Consider the following 25,342-nt stretch of genomic DNA (forward strand, 5'->3'; position numbering starts at 1 on the left):
GAGTTCAGAGCTTTAATTTTAAATTTTAAAAAAAATATATATCCAAGATTTTCCAACTGCTGAGTTAATTTTTCAAGTCTCTGAAGAATAGCCCGGCAAACTTGTTGTATAGCTTAACCAATATATATATATATATATACACACACCAGTGTCTCGAAAATGGCGAACAATCTGAAAAATCAATTAAACAAATGGAAGGTAATAGAAACATATGGTTACAGCATTCTTTTTAGGAAACAAGTTAATTTTTCTCATTAAATTTAAAAAATAAGACACACATTTCCATTCAAGACCAATTGAAAAAGCCATTAAAACTATGTTTTTGCCACACATTTAAAAAAACATAGTTTTAATAGTTTATTCAGACAGTTCCAAATGAAATACTTACATGAGCATCTGTAAGTTTTGTTTTTGGCTGCACTTCATTGTTACTAAATATGATAGTTATCTTAAACATGTAATTTTATAGTTTTTTTTCTTTCCAATTTCAATTCAAAGTGCCATCTTTTGATGAACTTTGGATCTACTTTCAAACTTTATGACAAAAAATTAACTGGTTTACTAAACAGACTGTAGCAAAATATATATTTTTCAAAAAAAAATTATTCTTTAAATTTTGAATAGTTTTGAAGGCAGACAGAAAAGAAGACACATTTTTATAACTTATAACATATTGTTAAAATCAAATGAATAATTAAAAAAATAATAATAAATTTACCTGGAAATAATGAACTTTTTCTCTTACAACAGAAACAAAAGGCAGAATCATTATAGCTTTCTTTTTAGTTTCTGTAACGTTTTTAAGCATCAAAATTTCAGCAACTAATGTTTTCCCAGCACTGGTAGGAGCAGAAAACACTAGATTTTTGCCATTTAATACTCCTTTCATAGATAAACACTCATACTGCCATTGAAACATTGTTTCAATATTCTTCTGTTTATAAGCCTCCACAATAGTAATTGGCAGTCTCCATTTCGACAGATTGCAGTAATTTTCTAAATTGAAAAATATTTCGTAACTATATGCCTGGTGACATGAAATAAGATATATTGCATAAATTTTTTGTTTTTTCTATAAGGTCAATTAGGGCACAATTTTTAATAACATTTTTTAAAAGAAATGGAAAAAATAGATTAATGTTTAAATACACAGAAACTTAATTATTTTAGACATTATTTGAATAATTTATGCAAACCTGTAGTACAATTTAAACTTAATTTAAAAATACTATTATTTTTTAGTGAATGATTTCACATGGTAATTTGATTTTTAGATAGAGGGAATTATGTTTTTTATTTATTTTAAAAATCTTATTCAAATGTTTGTTAAAAAAATTAAATATCAAAAACCTCTAATGAAATAAAAAAAAGAATGCATGGATTTTTTTCTCCAAAAATAAATTTTTTGACACATTTAAAATATTTGACAGCAAAAATTGACTTGTGTTTGTTCAGGAAAAGAAGCAATATGTTTTGCATCTCAAAATCAATTTATACTAACGGTTAATATAAAAAAAATTTTGCTCTTAATATAATTGATTTTCTCAATTATTACCACACGAATATTTTTCCCAAAATCAGTTTCTTACGAAATATAACCATAAGAAACAGTAAAACAATACACGTTTGTTGCTAAATTATAAAAATTTAGAAATTAATATTTTTACAAAAATTTATTATTCAATAACAACAATCTAAATAGTAAAAATTTTTAAAAATTTAATACTGTTCTATAAAAATTGTTGCAGCTTCAAAATTATAACATACCATCCAATGTAGACATATTTGCATCTTCTTGCACAGAATCTTTTGTAAACGATTCGACCTGGTGAGAGTTTTCTGATATTAAAATATATTGCAAAACTCATGAAAATATTACAACAAATCATTTTATACACACATAGTAAATCTTCACAACTCTATTAAATTCATTCGAAAATGTTAGTTCATTTTATGACAATACTGCATTAAAAAGTCCATCCCTTTTATTGTCTAATTAGTAAAAGAAAAAAAAAGAAGCTCTTTAACGAATAAAGACTTTGAGACATTCGACTGAGCTAACATTTAATACTTCTCAGTTTCACATACTATCGCAGTGTTTTCACTACAGCGCGAGAATCTCGCATATTTTTTTCTTTTCTCATATTAAAAAATTATTACCGCGAGAAATTCGCGCATTCTATAAACCAATTTCAAAATTCGCTAATTTCTTGCATTTTGAAAAAAATTTCTCATTGCGCCATTTAGAATGAAATCCGTTTCACTTTTCTTCCTGGATCTTTTATTATTTTCAACATCTGCCCCATTATCTAGCTTCGCTATTTACCAGTATTGTTCAGAACCTTTAAGAACACCATCCCTCGGAACCTCTTTCAGAACGCATTTCTCTGCAGTTTTGTGTTTACCGTAGGTAAAGTTTCTCCGTGTAAGAAGTTTAAACCTTTTGCGCATTAATGTAAGATGGACAAATACCTTGTAAAGGCAATATCTTCTACTCCGAAACGGACAAATGAAAATGAAACAAATGTGGGTAGAAACGATCAAAACGAAACAAACACGCATTTGAGCAACCTAATGAGAATAGCTGATGAAGAAGCAGATGTAGAACATTTTCCATATGATGATGCAAAAAAAAAAAAAATATTCAATGCTTTAAAAATTAGAAGATGTTAAAAACATATTATAATTAAAGAAATGATTTTTTTTTTCAAGTCTCTGTTTTTTTTTTTTTTTTTTAATTTTTAGATATCTCACCCTGTGTTTGAGAAAGGTTGAGAAATTCTCACCCATTTTTTTTCTGCGATGAAAACACTGTATCGTTATTAAGAGTTTCATAGTAAAAAAAAATTCTGATCACTTTAATTAGAATTTATAAATAAGAAACAAGCTTTTTTAATACAACAAAATACCGCTTATTTGCTCTTTATTTTTACATTCTTTTTCACTCCAGTTAATTCTTAATCTATGCAATGTTAAAAAAGTTCACTAATACACACACACGTATATATATATATATATATATATATATATATATATATATATATATATATATATTAGTTAAATAATGTTTTTTTTTAAATAGTTTTTAAGTACATTATCTTGGATTCAAAAAATTCTAAGTAAGGTTCTGAAAAAGAATCCACCTCAAGAAATATAGATATATTTTACTATAATGTCTACCATCCATCTTCACGAAAGAATAGTAAACATTTATGTTGTCAAGAAATAAAGATATGATTTTTTTTACATTTGTAACAAACTTTTTATTTTCAATTTTATTTACATTTACTGATATTGTTTTCTGTATCAATAATATTAAATATCCTACTACACTATCAGTCTTATTATATTTAGGATGAATTTCTATTAATTTGCATAATTTCTAGTCATATGTCATCTCATATGTTGATTCATAATGATCTCCTGCAGGAGGTATAAATAGGGGTTTATTGTAGTTCTAAAACAAATATAACTAATTTAATAGCTATAGTATCTAAACAGTTTGAGAATATATTTGAGAAAATATTAAAGAGAAACTCCGATGGCTTTAATATTACTAAAGAAATTTCACAAAAAAAGAATAACTTGAAAACTGGTGAACAAAAAACTAGTTGAAGTATTTACTTATATTTTGTTTTTATTATAAAAAGTGTAAAAGGAAAGAGAAACTTCAAGCATTTTTTAAAACAAAAACATACAAAAAAATAAATAAAATAAGTAACTTAAATAGAAAGAAAGAAATTATACAGAAATATTCTAAGATGTAGCTGAAATAAAGATATTACAGCAAATGAAATGAAAAAAGTTTCATATTGATACCTGCACCAGATATTTGTGACAACAGGGCAGAGGCATGTAAGAAACTTAAAAATAATAATCACAGGAGAGGTAGCTACCCAAGGACAAACCACAACATATTTATTTTAAAAAAATTTGCAAGCACAGAAACCAAAAATTCTTTGGTGTTTTGACAATGATAGTCGAAGCAAATAAGTGCCAATACAGAAGGAAAGAATTTACTTATTTATCAAACTTTTTTTTTATTAAAAAAATATCAATACAATAAGGAATCAACAACATACTCGATCAACCGTTGAAATTTTCTGTTTTCGGCTGTCATATTTTTGTTTAAGTCTGAAAATAAAATCAAAAGTATATTTATTAGGTATATTTGGAAGAAACTGGTTAGTACAGTATTAGATGATAAATTTTGATCATTTGAATAAAGAATCAAATTTTTATAACAAATACTCTTGTGCTTTTGGTTTTAAAAATTCATATTACACATTTACTGTTTGCAAATACTGATAAAAAAAATAACTAAACTAAATATTGATAAAATAATAATACATGTTTAAGGTTAAATATCCAGTTTAGTCTTAATTCTGATTTGGATAATTTTACCTTTGAGAACGACGAATGAAGGTTTCTTCGTCGGAAGAAGACATGATCGGTTTATCCGATACAGATTTCATTAGAGATGGTCTCTTTTGTGCAACAAGTATTATGCTCTCAGAGTTTGTTAATGACAAGTCAATCTGCTCTTTAAAACTTTTATTCTTTATTACTCGCTTTTTTATTTTCCACTCTTGAGTTAGTTTCTTCATAATGGATCTAAATAAATAGAAATTAAGTCAAAAAATCGAAAGTATAAATATATTTATATACGTTATTCAAGTAACATTGTTTACAATTCCCCATAAAAAAAAAATATTTAAGAAACCACAACGGAAAGTTTGTATGTGAAATAATATATGCTCTATTTTCAAATAAAATGATTTTGAAAAATCTTAATAACCATTTCATTGCAAAAATAAATAAATAGTCATAAAAAAGTAAAGAAAGTTATTGACTATATACAATAAATTTTTCATCAACTTAATCATAAATTTTTGATTTTATAATTAAAATGAGTACAAAAAAAACTTTTAAATAGCAATTATTGTCAGAATTTATTGATCCCTAATAGATTCAGTAGTTTAGGTAGAGACTTTGCTTTATTATTTTTCTAATTATTTGGAAATGGAAAGAGCGAATTTGTTTATCTGAAAACATAACATTAAAAATTATGGTGAAATTTGTGTGAGAGGTATGTAAAGCAAACTTTGCTTTATACTTAACCATGCCAGCTTTGAATTATAATATGAAATTACCATTCTTATGTTTAAATGATATCAAATTTTCGCGGTGCCCTGCCTGACTGCCAAAAACGTAAACAAATCAATTTATTTTGTTGCCAGTTTTATTGACGCAATAAAGTTAATATTTTATGGCAAATACATATATCGCATAGAGCTTCAAGCAACTATATTTAGTTTGCAAAAGAAATTTGTTTATTATCGACTCCTAACACAACACTTAAGTATATTTTGAATGCTGAATTATGCCATGAGTTAATCATAATTTGTATGAACTATTATATTTCTTCTGATTGATTATATTCAGAAATCATCAAAATCTGGAAAAGCATTTTTTTTCCTTCTAAACTTGTAATCATGCCTACTTTAAGTTCTGGCTCACTCGTAGTTCCAGGTCAATATTTATGTCCTTCTACCGAAAACTACACCGTAGGAGGTGGTACCTACCTTCGAGGTGATAGCATTTATTCTAGTTTAACTGGATTTCTTGATTTCAAAAATGACGATAAAGAAATTATCGTCGAGGTAAATAAAGGTTTTGAAAGAAGCATCGTTCCAGGAGTCGGTGATATAATCACCGCCAAAGTGACAAACATTCGAAGAAGGTATGCCAAATGTTCTATTCATTGTATTGAGGATACTGTTTTACCTGAACCGTTTCGTGGTATCTTGCGTAAAGAAGAGGTTAGAATGAAGGAACGTGATAAAGTTGAAATGTACAAATGTTATAGACCAGGAGACATTATTCTAGCCAAAGTGAGTTCCTTAGGAGCTATGCATTCTTACAATCTAACAACTGCTGAAGATGAGTTAGGTGTCTCGTTAGCTTTAAGTGAAGCAGGTGCAGAAATGATTCCAACTTCTTGGACTGAAATGATGTGTACAAAAACTTTTGCAAAAGAATCCAGAAAAGTAGCTAAAATAGTTCCTCAAAATTTCACGCAAAAGAACTTTGCTAAATTTCAGCAGGGAATGGATGTGTAATATTTGAATGTGTATAAAAGTATTTTGCTCATTAATATAATGACAAGTTCTCTTATACTTTGTTACTAGAGTTTACAAATAAATTCAAAAAGAAAAAAAAATACTATATTGTATTTATTGTTTTTCATTCTTGAAAGTTTAACATGATTTGCTGCAAATGACGGCTATAGCTGTAGAATTTTTGGTAATAAGTTGGCAAATCACTGCTATAGCCATCATTATAGTGTATCATCGCAATCAAAAAATCTCTCTTAGTGTATCCGTTAAATTAATTATCACTTCTTTTTAAAACCTAATTCCTATTTCTCAACATGAGATTCGTAGGAGAAATTATATCTTAAAAATTATCTAAAAAATTCTTGAAAATCTATAGCTGTAGAATTTTTGGTAATAAGTAAGCAAATCACTGCTATAGTAAAGTGACCACACGTCCCGATTTTGGCGGGACAGTCCCGCTTTTTGGTGGATTGTCCCGCAACCCACCGATTTTTTAAAATGTCCCACTTTTTAGAAAATATCTGCATTTCTTATTTTAAATGTACTGTAAAAATATATTACCTATTTATAAAGTATTATGGTGAATATAAAGAATTAAAAAATCAGGGGTTTGTCTAGGTTTTTGTAAAAGGTACCTATTTTGTGAAAATTTAGACATAATTTGTGAAAAATTAAAAAATCAATAGAAAAACATGGTTAAAATATAGATTTATCGTTTCTTAAGGGATACAAAAATAAAATTTTAAGAAAAAGTATTTTGTGAAACTACCGTTTTTCCTAAAGTTGAATTTGTGAAACTACCGTTTTACCTATAATTGAATTTGTGAAGGTACCGCTAAACGGTAGTAAATTCGGCCTGGACAGACCCCTGAAAATACATTTAAAAAAACATAAAATGCATGCAGAGTAAACTAAATTAGGCAATGTACCGAGTTAGATTTACTCGATGGTGTTCGATCACTGTCCTTACGTCTCAGCTTAATTGAGATAAGTGCGGACTGCCGTTAGACAGGGCAGTTTGTTGTTTTCAATTTGACGTTCGGTTTGACTCATTATTTGATTGACGAAGATAGTGGTAGAGCAATAGTCGCCACAACGTAACGGTCAATAAGGTAAAATTTAATACTCTCTTTTAGCCTTTGTAGTAAATTTTTTATTTGTTTCTAGTATTGACCCACAGAATAAAAGATGAGTAAAAAAAGAGAATGCAAGTTTAATGAAGAGCTAAGCCGAGAATTTCCATTTATTAAGAAAACCAAAATAGACTGTATGGTACGGTGTGATAAATGCAATGCTGAATTTTTGGTCTCACATGGTGGAAAAAACGATATTACTAAACATCTAGCGGCAAAGAGGCACAAAAGATTTTTGAATAATGCCCTTTGACCAATTCATGGGAAATATTTCACGGCATTTTAATAAATGATCCGAATCTATTGCTAAGTATTCACTCAGATCAAAAATATGACCGTGAAAGAAAATCATAATTTTTTTTAAATAATTTAATTTGATTAAAAATCATGATGTTCAAATTATTATTTTTTGCAAATATTTTAATAGTTACCAATAATTAATAATAAATACATTTTTGTACAAGTATATGAATGCATACAATAAAATATATATAACTAAATTGTAATTCTCATTTCATCCCATTTGTCCCGCTTTGTCTCAATGAAAATGTGGTCACTTTATGCTATAGCCATCATTATAGTGTTACCATCTCAAGGAAAAAATTTCTTATAGTGTATCCATTGATTATCACTTCCTTTTAAAAACTAATTCCAATTTCTCACCATCAGATTGGTAGGAGAAATTATATCTTAAAAAAATTATCTGAAAAATTCTTGAAGATAATCGATTGTGGAATGAAGGTCACAAAAGATTTAGACATCTTGGTCTTGCATATTTTAATTAATAAAGAAAAGAACATCCTTAGTATCAAATGTTCCAGTGCATTTATTTGTTAGTTTTTCAGTAATACATTAAAAAAAAAAAATGTAGAGTTTCAGATATCTATTGGTTTGTTTGTGCAGAGGGGGAAAAAATGGGGTGATCAAATGACGTTTCCAACCATCGAGAGTTTTCATGAAAAAACTAACAAAACATGATAATTTTCAATTTCAAAACATAAGGTTGATGCTCAATTTCATATTGCTGTACTAAAAAATTCAAGGATAAAAAAATATGTTTCTGATAGGACTGGGCTATAAATCGATACATCGGTTTAACGCCTGTATCGGCAGGCGTTAAACCGATCATTGCAGGCGTTAAGAGGCCGATACAGCGACTTTCGTTCCAGGCGATGCATCAGAAATCTGATTTAAGCCTTCGAGTAAAGAAGACGTACGATATAGCGATACAAGACACGCAAGGATCTCTTACGTTCGGATGCCAACTCGCGCTGGGGAAGACGATGTTCGTATCGTTATATTGAAACGGCCTTGATTGATGAGCGGTAGAATCAATTTTGAGAACATATATCGTGATCTCGCATGTTCGTTTCCGCACCCCTTAGTTTTTTTTTCTTTTCTTTGTCGCGACTTGATATCGTTTCTTGTAGATTATTTTAAGTGGAACTGACTTCGTTACCTTGTTCTGAACGTAATCTATTATTGAAAAGAATATATAAAGAAGTGTTTCTTAATTAATTAGGTAAATTCTTTTTTGAAACAAAACTTTCTTTTTTATTTTTAAATGTGAAAATTAATTTTGATATTATATGTTTAAGTATTATTTTACATTATTGAATTTATTACAAACGGAAATCTAATTTAAGGTGCCCATAAAGAATTAAATTAAAAAGGCTATTTTTAACTTTATTTTAATTTTTTAATAACTTTTCGGATAAAATAATAATTTAATGGGTTTTTATTACTGATTTTAAATTTATAAATCTTTAGTTGTTTTCATTTTTATAAATGAAACTATAACAAAACTTATTTTTCCTCTAACTTTGTTTATTCAAAAAAATTAAGAATGTTTGCGATTGCGACTTCTTTTTTTAAAATCATTTAGCACTTCGTTTTATTAAAGAGTAATCATGTTTTTTAATTTTCTGTCAATATTGTCAGTTGAATATATTATTGAATATCATAATTCTTTTGTTTTTATTTTTAAGAAATTAAACCTTACTTTGTTTTTTCGTTCAGAATTTGGTAATTATTCAATTTAACTTTATTATTTATGTGAAATAATAATGATAAAAAATAGTGTTGTTTTAAAAGTATTTTTTTTTTGTTTAATCTATTTAGCACTTTGTTTTAAGCATACAAATAATTTTCAACGAACTTATTTTTTAAATTTTCTTTCTATATTGTTAGGTAAATACATTGGTAAATTTCAATTTTATTCATTTTTTTATTATTTATTTTTAAACTAAGAAATCTTTCGTTATTTGCGCGATCATTTTTAGAAAGTATAACATTAATATCTTTCTTAAGCAAAACATATACATCAAATTCATAAATTGATTTAAATCAATCTGAGTATGAAGTTTTGATAGAAATCCGACTTTCTGCGCCTTATAAGCAAATGAATTTCAAAAATACTATATCGCGATGCAAAACTGATGATGCATCACAATATAAAATTTCTTATATCGCCCTGTCCTAGTTTCTGAGCATGGTTGTCAAATTTAAAGTGTCTGGCAATGTGTTAATAGATTTTTTATTCTGTTTTGATTCATTTTGCAAGTATTATAATGTGATCAGAGTTTTCATGTTTAAAATCAGAGCATATCACTGACATTTAAAGTAATACTATCTATCTTTGGAGGTTCAAATTATAATTGAATAAAAGAATTTTCATTTTCTCATGAAAAATATAACTAGCATAGGTCACTCACATTCCTTTTCCTCCAATTATACATATTTCATGAAATCATTGCAATTGTTATTATAATTTAGAAACAGCATAAATTAAATAAAATAATAATAATTCAGTTTTACCGTATCCTACTTTAGTTGAAAAAAATCTCAATGTTACGTAAGAAAACCAATGTTTCCAAAGTTTTAAAGAATCTTTGTTTATATTTTTCTTTTTTTGAAAGAACTTTAACAGAAAAGAGAAACTGTCCTCCCAAATGAGAGATGCCTAGTCAAAATTAAATCCTTGAATTAAATGCTCCAATTAGGATGTGAAATAGTATTCCTGTGTTTCTCTACAATCTGAAAAGATATTAATCAGGTAATTCTTCTTTCTTAATAACATTCAAGGCTTGAAATTAGCAGTGGTACATTGATCCGAAACTTCTAAAATTTTATTCAGACCGCCAAAATATTATCCCCTGACCATCAGTAAGGGATATTATGCTGTTTATGTTTCATGTTTTGGTTTTGTCACAATGTAGCATATTTCATCATAATTGTGACATTACACACTCTCTATGCTGTAAATTTTTGTTTAATTTACTTTATTAACTTTGTTTTTAAAAAATCTTGTGATTGATACACATATAAGCGGAAGAGTGAAAATGTAATGACTAGTAATATCTTTCAGTTACCGGTTCCTTGTGAGAGCAACTAAATTTTCAAAATATCTACAACTGACATTTTTACTATAAATCAATCAACAAATTTATACTACTATTAGTATTTATTTTCCTTTTCAATCAAAGTCTCCGAATTAGTATGTATTTATATTGGTATCAGATGAAATTCATTTTATAAAATTAAATTGTAATATTTTCTTATCTTATATTTTGCTACGGCTTTCTATTTTACAAACGTTAAAATTAATATTAAAAAAAAAGTACTAGAAATTTGTCTAGTGTGTTTTTAAAAGTTTTTGTTAATGAAACAAATAGTTCCTCTATGTTGATTTTATGTCTGACTGTCCCTTTACAAAACTACTCTTCTTGTTAAAGCTATTTGGAAGCTTATGAAGGATTTCAATTTCTGCATGCAAAATTGTCTTTAAAGAACTGGTAAAAAGTTTGAGTATAAGAATTAAAAATTTTACTTATTTTTTTTAAATCTCTTATGGAGTGGAAATCCTACTTCTCTCTGATTTGAATCACTTTTGCAAGGACAACAAGTTTCATTGCCTAACACTGCACTGCCACTAATTTTTTCAATTGACACTATATATTTTTTCCATAACCTATAGGCCACAATTTTTGACCCGTAACAAAACTAAGAGCAAGTAAGTAACCTGTAAGGAATCTGTAACAAAACTAAGAGCTGTAATTTTTTTTAAATTTGTAAATTATTTTTATTGTGACAAAAAAAACACTAATTTAATTCAAACTTTTTATTGAAAAATTCTAAGTAAATTTTGTCAAAATCTAATCAGTAGAAACCTAATTAAGGAACCATTTTATGAGAGAGTAACAACTAAATCAAAATTCCCTTACAAGTGTTTTTTGGGACTCACAAAGTGTTGTGTATGTTGATTTCTTTCATTGAACTACGAATAATTAATGCAGATTAATTTTGTGAACCTTTAGAGAAAGTCAAAGCAGCCTATCGGTTCAAGAGGCATAAAAAAGAGACGTTCTTTTGCAATAGAACAATGTGACATATAATAAAGTTGCAGTAACACAACAAAAGTTACAGGCATTACAATGGGAAACAGTTGAACATCCTCCGTGTAGCTCGGACATGGCACTTTCAGATTACCATTTGTTTGGACCCATTAAAAAAGCCTTGGGTGGCGAGAGATTTTCATCCCATGAAGAAGCACAATTGGTTCACTACGCAGCCTACTTCTTTCTATGGCACCAAATTAAAAACCTTCCAAAACGTTGGAAAAAGTGGGTAGAAGTTCATACAAAATTATGTAAAAAAAATAAAAAAATTTATATTTTTTGTAAGTAATATTTGTAATATTTAGTTATTAAAGTTGTCTTATTAATATCTGAACCACCCTCGTACAAATTATGATTCAGAACAATGTAAAAGGGTATAAATAATTCTTATATTGTGACATTCACTTTTTCTTAGCTTTATTTCGGTTATTTTCCTCATGAAACGAAACATAAATCTTTACAAAGAAATAGAAGGAGGGAAATTCAAAAGACTTATAATGTGCAAATCTGATTTTAAAATGGGATCTATTTAGCTCAACAGTTTTCTTAAAACATCTAATGAGACCTTAAATTTGAAAGGGTTAACTGATTAAAAGTTCCTATAAATTTAGTTTGCAAAAAAGGCAACCTCATCCATTATTACAATCAATAAAAAGAGTAAAATAATAATGTTTAAAAAAAAAATTTTTTTTGTTGCTACAAACCAAGTTTTTAAGCTTGAAGCGCTGATTGAAGATATTAAATGTAAAGTTGAATATTTTGCACCATTTACAGGGATCATAAATTTTGTATGTTTTCGGAAAGATTAAGAATGTTGGATATTTTGATATCATTCAACATAATGGATAAAAAAAGTTAGCATCAATTGATAAATATTTTCAGGCACAATATAAACGCTAGACTATACGAACTCCATTTTTATGTACAGTGTACCAAAAGAAAAGGACCGCCCTGAATAACTTTTGATCTAATGATCGGATCTTCATGTTCTCGGACTCGATCTTAACGGCTCAAGGGGGTGACCTCAAATATGCTAATTTATTAGTGCAGACGATAGTTTAAGTTACAAAATCAGACACAAAAACATACTTTCTCTGAATAAACATATCTTTAAATTTTGCACACAGTTATAAAATTCGTTTATCCAAAGATAATTCCTTGCAAAAAATAACTCTTAGTAAATATTTAATATGTTTTTTATTATTTTCTTTAACAACGGTCGAACAAATTTTGAATTGCTAAATGCATAATTTTTTGCATCGTTTAAAGGAAAATAATTTTATACGGCAAAATACAAAATTTGTTTCAAAATTGGTTGAATAGTCCCAGAGAAATTGAATTTTAAAAAAGTCAGACAATTAGAATTCGATTTTTCAGTAACTATATTCAACCGATTTCGCTCAAACTTGCATTTTGCCAAAAATGACATACTTTGAAATGATGTAAAAAATTGTATACCTTACAATTCAAAATTTTTCGACTATTATTTAATAGGATAATGAAAAATAATAAATATTTACTAAAATTTATTTTTTGAAAGGAATTATCTTTGGATAAACGAATTTTATAACTGTGTGCAATTTTTTTTAAAATTTGCATAAAATGTTATCAAGATATAGCGAAATACGCAAAAAGTAAAATTAATATTAAGGGGTCCAAATTTTGAATCGCTCTTCTGACTAAACTATGGGGATAATCTTTTCCAGAGTGCTGCTTCCCCCTATATTTTGGGGGTCAGAAATCCAAATCTGTGGGGAAAAAAAGGTATGTTTATTCAGAGAAAGTACATTTTTGTGTTTTATGTCGCAACTTAAAATATCGTCTGCACTAATTAATTACCATATTTGATAACCATTAACATTAACCCCCTCGAACCATTAACATTGTGTCTAAGAATGTGCAAAATCTGATCCTTAGATCAAAAGTTATTCTGGGTTGTCTTGTTTTTTATTTTGTGCCCAGTACATTCGATATATAAATTTTGCATTTAACAGAATTTCGATTCTCAAATATTTTATTGAATATGTTTTTTTTGTAGTCACAAAAAAAAATAGGTTTAATCTCAAGTGTTATGACTTTTTTTTTAACCAAAAATTCAAAATGAGACAAATTCTCATTTCATTTCATTATAATATTCAAGCATAAAAGACAGTTTTTCTACTTTTTCATAGTTCAGTTCGGATTGAATTAATCTAATGCTTGAAAATATTCTTTTTACTACAAAAGAAGATTAGTAAATAATTGAAAAAGAAAGTCAATTTCAAAAGAAGATTAGTAAATAATTGAAGAAGAAATCAAATTTCAAAAGAAGATTAGTAAATAATTGAAAAAGAAAGTCAATTTCAAAAGAAGATTAGTAAATAATTGAGTAATTTGAGATGTAATGTTTTTCATTTCAAGCTTATTTTCTATCAATTTTTTTATTTATTTATCTATTATTTTTTTGGTGTTTAGATTGGAAGGTAGCTTAATTAAATTATAGGTAAGAGGTACAATCCATTATGTAATATTTAAATAAAATAGTGTTATATACATATAACCTTTTAAACTATTTATCTAGATTTGTTTTTTAATAGAAAACTTTATCTCAATGACTGAAAATATCATGATATTCGTTGTATGATATTATGATGTGTCTTCTACGAACCCTCGTGCTGACACCCTTAAATTAGATATGTATTTTTGTTTCGAGAAGTATAGGAGGGTAGCTGCGATTTGAAAAATCAATCATCAGTTCAATAGTTTATTCTTGAAAGCGGTCGAAATCATGAACTCCTTAATTTTAATTTTCTTATTTTATTTTATATTATAACCGGCGTTGAACAGCCGACCCAATTTTTTGAGTTTACGACTACCAATGTTCAACTCCATAGCTTTGTAATTTTGAACCTAATCCAGAAGACAAGGGACCTCCTGGATCAAGTATTGGGATAAATTTGCCTTTGACTTTTTGATGGAACTAATCCGCATTTGCGTTATATGGAGAGGAAAACCTCCCACGGTTAGCCTGGCGGCAAGGGGGCTCTAAGTCATGCTCCGTCTACTACTGAGGTTATTTGACGTCAACACTGTGGTCGGTGCTAGCCGGGTGCGGAATACGTATCGACCAGCTATGACCGAGATTCGAACCTAATTTTCTTATTTCGTCATATCTCTTCGACTATTTAAATAAATTTAAAAAAGAAAATCTAGCGACATTATAACGTTAGTTTATTCACATGTAATTTTACGCAAAAAAAATAAAAAAAATAAGTAAATAAAATAGTAATAATTTTTTTTCAAAAAATTATTTTATTTAATAATTATCGAAAAATACAACTTTTTAAATTATTTACGAATTATAATATTTATAAATGAGAATTGGTCGAATAATTTCGAGTGATGAAAACAAAATAATACGACCTATTCACTGTTTTGTTACTGAGAAATCGTTTGATCGATTTGTATCTAATTTTGGATTTTAGAATACAAAGTTATAAAATTTGTTTAGTATCATACAATTCAAGAATTTTTCAATTATTTATATACTGAATCGTAACTTTTTACTCCGTATTATCTTATTAATTAACATATTTCTTAATTTATGTGCAAATCTTTTTTTTAATTAATTTAAATAGTAATAGAGACGTGGCCGAATTCAAAAGAAAGTAAAATTATGGGGTTCAAATCATAATCAAACTTTTGTCGGCTTCCCTGATTAAGTTATTGGGAGTCTATTTACAAGATTGTGAATATCCAGAACCCTTATTTTGATGATCATAAGTCCGAAACCAATAGAAAAGAGTATGTTAATTCTGAGAAGATATGCTGTATCTGATTTCGTAATTTAAGACGATTATAAGTTAGTAGGCTAAAACCCGATCATTAAAAAAAAAATTTTTTTGTTCTATGCACTTAACATATTATTAATTATTTCGTTTGTTATCGTTACAAATAGATAGCTATTTTACTCAGTATAAGGATAAATTTTTTTGCTTTGTTATCTCAAGTTTTTGTGGGTAAATTTTTATTAAAAATGTTTGAGTAATCATGATTTTTAGTGTGTAAATGTAAGCGATTTAAAACGTGTAGAAAAATAACAGAACAATCTAGCATTTCTTTTTTTTAAATATTATCTCCAGAATAAAATTACAGAGTAGCTGATTGAGATTGTAATTGAAATTACGGATATAAAACTTTGTTACACTTGATCACTGCTACAACATAAATTTTATGCCCGGTGTTACAGGAAGTATTTTATATTCAAATCTGTCAGAAACAGTAAACCAGACAGCTATATCTGGGATTCGAATCTGAGTCCGCATGTGTTTGTCAGAAATACAAGTTTTATTCCTTAAGTGATTCCAAACCTTTCACTAAAGTTTGATTCTGTACACTAAATAAAGAAATAAAAATGACTGGCTTTAAAATTTCTTTATATAAATGGTAGTTTTTCTTCCCCAAAGTTTTTAATAAGGAGTCGTTTAACCCTTTAATGGGCCCTTTATTTCTAGTAAAGGTAAATTAAAGTATTTTTGGAATTGAAATTGCTTTAAGAACAGTAATTGATATAAAAAAAAAACTCATTTAGTTTATAAAAATGCCATTTTCTTGGTGGTAAATATATTTAACATGACCTATTAGGAACTTACTGACTTTTATTTTTCTTTATTTATAAAATAAATTCCTTAAGTGCTAGAAACTTCAAAAGGAATTATGTATTTTATAACTTTTATACGTTTTTTAAGAGTGACAAATGGTTACCAATTTTATTCAAACTCACTTCAAGAAAGCTGAAGTTATTGAAAAATGGAAACCTATATTAAAAGTGGTAAAACGTGGTGGTAAGTATACTTACCACGGCCTTCAAAAGGGTTAAATGTTGCGTAAACACGTAACGGGGAGGAGAGAGTTAGTGATTTGCTTATTTTTGATAACAAATGGAGAGAAAATGTATGAACAATGCTTACGTTAGGCATAAAAATTTCTTTATTTTTATTTTTTTTTTAAGTTCAAAAAAAGTATTGAAAAATTATATTTGAAAAAATTTCGAATTTGGAATTGAATTCAAGGAAAGGAAGAGTTGGAATTTTTTTTTTTTGTGAAAAGTTTTAGAGATCAAGAGTTTTGGTCACATAGAGAAATATACTATGCAAAATTTTATAAAAGGAATGAGAACGTAAATTTTGTGTTGCGCAAAGTTGCATATTTAATTTGAATTTAATCATAAAATTAAGTTAATCATAAAATTAAGTTTCTAAAGTTAAGACGAATAACGAGGAGCTATTGCGACTCTCTAGCGTTACCGTGGAAAAGATGTTTGCGATTTATTTTTGCTGACCAGTGGTAGGAGTCCAAAAAGACCCCTAAAGACTAATTAGTTAAACCTAAAAACAATATAAAAATTTATTGTGATTTCCTCAATCTATAAACGATCGATAATAAATATCTTTAAGTAAAGATTATTTCAATTAATTCCTTTTAAACTTAGGACAGTTTAGCTTTTAAAGCCATTATTACTTATGAACAGAAACAAATAAAAATAAATGGTTTGTTTTCTCAAAATCTTATCGTATTTTATAAATTCCATGTAACATGAAAACAAACATAAAAGAGATTTTTTTAGGTTATCCTTGCGTGCACATATTTACTGCATTCCTAAAAAAGAAACAATTTCGGCTTTGTCCTTACAAATGCTGTAAAACACGATACATCACTCAAATAGGAAAACAAAAACATCACGTTTGTTCGTATCCTGCTCGCTAGATGGCAGATCAATTTATGAGGTCCGTAAAAATAACTACCACTTTTCTTTTTTCTCTATATTGAACATTTCAGTATTGTGTTTCTCTTCACTGTGAGATCGGTTTCACTTTCTGTTACGAATTCAAGGCCAAAGTCAAGGTTGAATTATCTGACTTTTTGCGTTTAAAAGTGTTTTTAATATTATGATAAATTCCTTAAACCAATTTTAAAATCGAATTTTCAAGTCGGTGTCGCCTCATCAAGTTAAAGGAATGTTTACTCAAATAAATCAATGGAAATTAAAAAAAAAAGAGCTTAATTTTTATTTTATGCAGCTTAAGACAAAAGCTACGCCTATTTTTTTTAGGAATGATATACTTGGGAAGGTCGTTTTTACTCTAGCATTATACTTTCTTACAATTTTATTTGTACTTGCACAGTGTGCAAAATACGAAACCTGAATAGCTTTTGATCTAATCATCACATCTACACGTTCTAGGACTCAATCTAAATGGGTTGATAGGCTGACTAATGAACTGTGCTAATTAATAATTGCTAAATATATTAATTAAACATGATAGCTAATTAGTGCAGACGATATTTTAAATCCGAAATCAGACACAAAAACGTACTTTCTCTTAATAAATATACCCTTTTTTTGACGAATTCGGATTTCTAACCCCCAAAATATAGAGGGTAAGCCACTATCTGGTAAGTATGGTCGCAATAGTTCGGACAGGAGAGCAGTCCAGAGTTTGACTCCATTAATGTTAATTTTGCTATTTTGCGTATTTTACGTATTTTTAGTTTTGCGTGTTTTCGAGAACTTTTTAAGAAAATTAAAAAAAATTGCTTTCAGTTTTGAAATTCGTTTATTCAAAGATAATTCCATGCAAAATATAACTTTTAGTAATTATTTACTTTTTTTTAAATTTTATTTCATAATAGTCCAAAAAATTTGAATTGTAAGGTATACAATTTATTGCCTCATTTTAAAAAGTGCTAATTTTCTATGGCAAAATTCAAAATTGTGAGCGAAATCGATCGAATAGTTCTTTAGAAACCGACTTTTGCAATAGTACAAATCTCTAAGTAATATCTTGAGATATTTTGGCATTCCTAAAAAATAATTATTTGATGGTAAATAATAAAATATTAGTTTTATGTATCAAACAAAATAGCAAGAAAAAAAATGGCTCTTCCGTCCTTGCATAAAAGGAGAGATGAGAAAAGTTTTGAAAAATTAAGATGCATACATAATTTTATAAAATATTCGTGAAGATGTGCCTTAAGTGCATCACGATGACATTTATTTTTATTTAACATTACATTTTGAGAAAATTAAATAAAATAAAAATTCTAAATTTTATGGCCTAGTTCCTTAACTTTACCTAACTTTTCAAGTATTTTTGATAATTTTAATACTGGTTTATAAACATTTTCATGCGGGATAAAAAAAAAAGTTTTTCCAAATATTATTTTTTCAACATTAATTGAAAAACTTACACAGAAAGTGTTAGAAGACTTCTAGAGCTCACAAGTGATAACTACCAGGGTGCAACACATTTTAAAATAGCTTGCACAATGCTAAATAAAGTATATTAACGCCTCGAAAAAAATCTGAACGATCCAGTCTATAGCCAAGAAACATAATAATGATCAAAAAACGGTTTTAAAAAATGGAAAACATTAAAAATTAACAAGAAACACTTAACATTTATCAAAATTGTTAAACTGCAACCCTCAGAAATTAAGCAATTGTGACTTATTCACAATACTTGCAAGTCTTCCCGATTTTTCACCAGGCTTAAAATATAAAAAACACAAATTTATTTCATTTAAATTGCTAAAGTTATAAGATATTATTTTTTGCTAATTATCAGGTCAATTTTAGATGTTACTCTGCAATAAATTAGAAGATTCTACTATAAATTCGAAGTTTCTCCTATATTCTACTGTAAATTATTATTCTTAAATAAAAATCGAAAAAATCAGTTTCAAGATGCAGCTAAAACAAAACCTAAGTCATTTGTGGGAAAAAACTAAAGCAGCATATGCCCAAAATTTTTCTTCAAGTATATTTATTAAATATAGAGAATGATACTTAAATTGAAATAGAATAAAATAAATATGCAGGTTGGAAGTCTTTTTTTCTTCTTTTAATTTAATTCAATTTACATTCCTATTTCAATTTAAATATTATTCTCTATAAATTAATTAGATCAATATTCCTTAACTATAAATCTGATCTATATCATTGGCTCCCAATTTGATCTAGAATTAATTTTACGATTATTTGTAATAAAATTCAGCCCTGCTGAACGATTTCCACCAAATACTATTGTAGAGTATACCAACATATTCAAAACAAATAAATCGTATGAATTTTCATTAGAATTAAAACTAAATATAATAAGATTTATATTATCAATACGTTGTGATATTTGCTGTTAGTACTATTGAAAATACGAGTATAGGTAAGTCGTTAGTACTGCTGAACAATTTCTTCAAGTCCTTTTATAAAGTATGCCAACATATTCAAAACAATTAAATTATATAAATTTTAAAGATTTAAGATTAGACTAATTTTAAGATTAAAACTAAATATAAAAAGATTTATTTCATCAATACGTTGTGACTCTTTATATTTGCTGTTGATTTTACTATTGAAAATACTAGAAGAAATAGTCGTTTAAATTTGAAGTCGCAAACTAGCTTTATCGTGTCTGAATTGAAGTAAATAAAATAATTCATAGCAATCAATAACGTTACTCGTATACCATTCAAAAGTTACAGGTATACCATCTCTCCCTTAACAATGCGCATTTGGCACAAAAAATATGATTTGTTAAAAACTCCTCCGAATGAAAATTGAATGTAAAATGAATTACAGTTTTACAAAGACAATTGTTTTGCACAAACGAAAACATTTACTCATTGTTTTGCCAGAGCTAAGAAACATTCATTAGGATGTACGAGGAAACTCAAAATATAAAATTTCCCTATTTAAGAAAAGCATTTTAATTTTGAATAATTATGATATATTTGAAATTTTTGTAATTAAAAAGTGAAAAAAAAATCGTGATAAAATAAGACTTGTATACAAAATGTCTTTAAATTGATATGTTATTTTCTTGGTCATTTTCCAAAACTAAAACTTTTAGATTTGATTTGAGTTAAAATTAAAACATTACATTAAAAGAATAATGTATTTTAATACAAAATAATTTCGTGTTTTATTAATGTCTCTCCTATTAAACAAATAATTCAAGGCTTTGCACTGGAAGGAAAAAAATTAATTATTCTAGAAAATTTCTTATTCAAATCTACATTCTATATATTTTTTTGAAATACAAACTTCATTTCCCTCTTCGTTACTTTAAGTAATTATTCTAAAGAAAAGATTTTAAGAACAAGTAGTGTTTGTACATCACTTTTGACATTAAAATTCTTAATTAAGATAGATAACGGCTGAACTTAAATGATCGATGCATGGCCGAACTAATTTAGTTCGTTATTTTCTGCGTGATGAAAATAATTAATGGTATCGGATATTTGAAACCAACGATCAAGGTGAGATTTCTTTACTTTCAAGTTCACGCTTATCTGAAAAGTGTGATCACTGAAGCTAGAGATTTTTCTTTTCTTCGTTATTCAACTTCTATATACCTGATACTCAAGGGAAATTTATATGGAGTTATGACAAAACCGACGCATCCTACCACTTTAGAATTATTCTTCCTCCTTGTTGATATATAATAGGTACAGTTGCAGTTTACTGTTACTGTTGTACAGTTACTGCTTTGTTTTGACTTGAAAAAGGAAGAAAAAGAAGTTAATTATGTAATGCACTGAAATAAAGGTTCAGTTAGATGTCCAAGTTAAAAATTTTTATGGTTTTCCATTGATGGACCAACATAATCTAGATAGTAACCAACATAAGTAACCATCATCTTAATGTAGGAATTCGGACGGATTTATGATGGTCTAACATAAGAATAGTAGCTTGTTTTGATGGTATTTTGCTGAGAATCAACAAGAATTCCTATTAAACCATCATGGAAATGTAAAATTGGAATCATCATGAACCTTCACGGATCATCATGACTTGTTGGTTCATGACAGTCAAATTTCTCTTGATGGTTAACCATCATAGTATTAAAGTATCATTTTCCATCATGAAATGATGAAAGTTTGCTGGCTTATCAAAAACCATGAACACGTAATGGAAAATATTGGATGATGGTAACCATCAAATAATGTTGGACCATCATGAGTCACACTGAAATCAACATGAACCATCAAAATTTTTTGATGGGTCCATCAAGAATTTTGACTTGGGTGATGTGGCAGCGTAATTGCGCTAAATCACTTATTGTACAAGTTAACCTAATATTTCACTAGATTAATAGAAAATAGTGACTCTTAAATATAATATTATCCTGCATTAAAAACTTGATAGTTTTTTCATATTTTAAACTTGCTGAATATTTTACTTGCTGAAAATATTGTGACAAAATGTTTCTCAATTGGAAATATTATTAAATGCTTAAAATCAACTGTTTTAATTTATCATTTTGAATTATCAAGGGCATTCACCAATAAACAAAGTATTTTTGTAACAGTACTAGTTTAGAACTTTCTAAATATATGAGAGAAGAAATAATTAATAAAGATATGAACTTAAAATGGCGTTGTCATTTTTGTTTACCAAGAGCCTTCTCAATCAAACTTTAATACTATAGGAAAAAGCTCTTTGAAAACCCTAAGTGACATTTCCATGGATTATCGTTGTGATTTTATTAAAAAAAATTCTTTAATATTACCCAAAATGTTATTAAAATTAAACAAAAAATATTTTAAAAAAAACGTTCTGTTCCTTACAAGCTAAAATATTTTTTAATTCTCACATTTTAAAATACTTGTAAAAGGGAATTTTTTTTTACGAGACTATAACCAATTCTCTGTGAACGAATATGATTGATGAGCCTTTAACAAAGCCAAAATATAAATTCTAAAAAATGAAACTAATATTGATAGATATGTTGATGTCACATTGTCTCTTATGAGCATTTTAGCCTTCTATTTGTTGTCTCTGAAGAGATATAGTTTCGACACAATCAACTGATTCCATTTAAGTGTTTATACAACAATGGATATAAGAAGAACTTTAAAATGTATTTCTTATTCAATAATAAAATTATTTATAAAGAAATTATCATTTTTCTTCGGATTTTATAACGTAGAAACAATAGAAAAATTTAAAAAAACAAATTTTCTAGTTTAAAATATTTGTGATTCCTAAGGTTTGTCAGATCAATAAGTTTTTTGCTTTCATATTTATTATGAGTTCTTCTAAAAAGTTTCCTAAAATATTTCGCAAGACATTGACATAGTTGCCAAGATTTTATGTAGCTCTTAAAAATTCGTATGAATATGATAGGAATAAATTAGTTAAGTTGTGTATACTTAAATGCTAATCTGTAGAGATTGCACAAAAAATTATGTGATTTCGTCATATACTGCATGAAAAAACCATGTAATGTAACAATAAAAAATATGACTTTAAAATTTGGAAAAAAAGTAAGAAAATGCATACATTTCCTGAAAATCTTAAGCTGATATTATAATTTGATTAGCAATTTCTTTGAAATATGAAATATGAAATATGAATATGAAATATGAATATGAAATATGAATATGAAATATGAATATGAAATATGAATATGAAATATGAATATGAAATATGAATATGAAATATGAATATGAAATATGAATATGAAATATGAATATGAAATATGAATATGAAATATGAATATGAAATATGAATATGAAATATGAATATGAAATATGAATATGAAATATGAATATGAAATATGAATATGAAATATGAATATGAAATATGAATATGAAATATGAATATGAAATATGAATATGAAATATGAATATGAAATATGAATATGAAATATGAATATGAAATATGAATATGAAATATGAATATGAAATATGAATATGAAATATGAATATGAAATATGAATATGAAATATGAATATGAAATATGAATATGAAATATGAATATGAAATATGAATATGAAATATGAATATGAAATATGAATATGAAATATGAATATGAAATATGAATATGAAATATGAATATGAAATATGAATATGAAATATGAATATGAAATATATTGAACAGTTACTTAGTGTTTCTTGAAATTAAACAAAAACAGATGTTTGAGTTTTTTTAAATTAATTATTTATTGAACATTAAATTTCTTTAAAAATTAAATGTGAAAAAAAGTCACAAATTCTAATGAATAAACAGTCTAGTGAATTCTAGTGAATAAAAGTCTTTGAATAAACCTGAAGAGAATTTTCAATTGTTTTTCTTATCAAATAAAAATATTTTCAAATAATTTAAACAATTATTTTAGTTCTTTAAGTATAATTGTGTACATCTACAGATTTGTATCCTATTAAAAATATTATCCTTTAAGTTGTTTAGTTGGTATTTTTCAGATAAGTCAAATAAATTAAATATATTTAAGTAGATTAAATATAATTAAATAAATCAAATATAATTAAATAAATTAAGTATAACTAAACAAATGAAATATAATTAAATAAATTAAAAATATTTCTGTGCATATTTTCTGTTTATTCATAGGGTCAATTAGGGCTAGTAATTAAACTATCAAAATATGTATTTGGGTTATCCTGAGGCACGATGAAAAATATTGCTCATTTTTTAAATAATAATATAGGTTTTATGTTCATTGTGTACGAAATATAACATGCAATTTATATCAATTACAAACACACTTAAAATATAAAAAATAAAAATTAAAGGAAAAATGCTTTGAATAATCCTACTTTAAAAGAATTTTTAGTCTTGAGTAGTCATGAAACTAAAAAATAATTTAAGAGAACATTTTAAGCTATTAAAGCATGGTTTACCTAATATGCAAATGAAGACTATCAGAGTCAAAGAACAAATATGAGGCACGTTTTTAAATTTTTATAGTTTTATTTTTAGAAGAAGTAGTGTTGCTGTGTTTATCCCTTAATGGGCAAAACAATAATGAGGATTACAAAAATTTTATTATTTTGCTTAGAACGAATATTTAAAAGTAAACAGATCCAAATTTGGCATTTTCTGTATTCTAGTTTAAATTTTTCTGGCTACGAAAATGGCACCATTTTTTTACTTTTTAAACCGTAAAAAAATGCATTTCAATGTAGTAGTCTTTATTACTACCCTGAATTATCCTTTAATGGTGAGTTTTCATTTAAACATGACAGACGGTTTTAATTTTTTTAAAGTTTAAACAAATTTCGACCTTAAAGAAGTAGATAAAGATTTTTGATATTCCTTTTTTTTTTTTTTTGCTTATCATAATTATAAACTTTGGGTTAACGTTGTTTTGGAACTTCTACGCATCAGGGCTTATTATGAGGAGATAGTGAAAATAGTTAATAACTTTCAGCTGTACTTTAGTTCTTAAAGGACCACCGCAGGAAAGCTCAATTTATTAAACACGTTTGTTTAAATTACTAAGCTATCAAAGTATAGAAGTTTTGCGATCCATTACTTGAAAACAAAGGGAATATATTTGATCAAAATTGGTAGTCACTACTTTTACTGAAATTTCAAGTGAATAGTCCTTTTACCCTAAAGAATTAGATACTCAAAATTCACAAAAATTTCTTAGTTTTTGACGAAATACCTTCCTAAGAAATGCTCGGACAAAAAGAGAAAAAAAAATTTCCAAATCGAGGAAATTACTATCTTTAATTTATCGTAAGCATTAGACTTAATCTACTCATAGTTTAACCCAATTGATTAGGAAATATAACATAAAATAAAATAAAAAGTACAATTAAGGAAAAAAGTAATTTAGTTAAACATTTAGGATTTCGCATTTGATGTTCAAATTGAGGAAATAACTAGTTTTACTTGTTTTTT

General features: G+C 26.9%; 2 protein-coding genes across 6 annotated transcripts in view; one reads left to right on the top strand and one right to left on the bottom strand.

Annotated features, from left to right (window-relative positions):
- PolQ (DNA polymerase theta) overlaps positions 1 to 25,342 on the bottom strand; it is a 120,465-nt gene that overhangs the window by 37,657 nt on the left and 57,466 nt on the right. The window contains exons 1-5 of one of the 5 annotated variants that reach the window (XM_087159676.1): positions 5,154 to 5,217; positions 4,405 to 4,614; positions 4,083 to 4,134; positions 1,768 to 1,825; positions 719 to 996 (exon numbers count right to left, since the gene is read on the bottom strand). In XM_087159676.1, coding sequence (XP_087015802.1) covers positions 719 to 996; positions 1,768 to 1,825; positions 4,083 to 4,134; positions 4,405 to 4,607 — 591 coding nt within the window. In that variant the 5' untranslated portion in view covers positions 4,608 to 4,614; positions 5,154 to 5,217. Of the gene's footprint in view, positions 1 to 718; positions 997 to 1,767; positions 1,826 to 4,082; positions 4,135 to 4,404; positions 4,615 to 5,116; positions 5,218 to 25,342 lie in introns of those variants that run through there. The other 4 variants (XM_087159677.1, XM_087159679.1, XM_043041353.3 and 1 more) reach the window with 4 other exon arrangements.
- Positions 5,320 to 6,223, top strand: Csl4 (exosome component 1 Csl4). Its single transcript, XM_016063008.5, has one exon. It carries the CDS (start codon positions 5,496 to 5,498, stop codon positions 6,120 to 6,122), a length of 627 nt encoding a protein of 208 aa, XP_015918494.1. The 5' UTR covers positions 5,320 to 5,495; the 3' UTR covers positions 6,123 to 6,223.

The sequence above is a fragment of the Parasteatoda tepidariorum genome, chromosome 3, assembly GCF_982258835.1.
Source record: "Parasteatoda tepidariorum strain Cologne lab strain chromosome 3, Ptep-v5.0, whole genome shotgun sequence".
Classification (NCBI taxonomy): Eukaryota; Metazoa; Arthropoda; class Arachnida; order Araneae; family Theridiidae; genus Parasteatoda; species Parasteatoda tepidariorum.

Bases quoted from the DNA above. Each gene is read 5' to 3' on its own strand.
- Csl4 (XM_016063008.5), top strand. From the start codon at position 5,496: ATGCCTACTTTAAGTTCTGGCTCACTCGTAGTTCCAGGTCAATATTTA.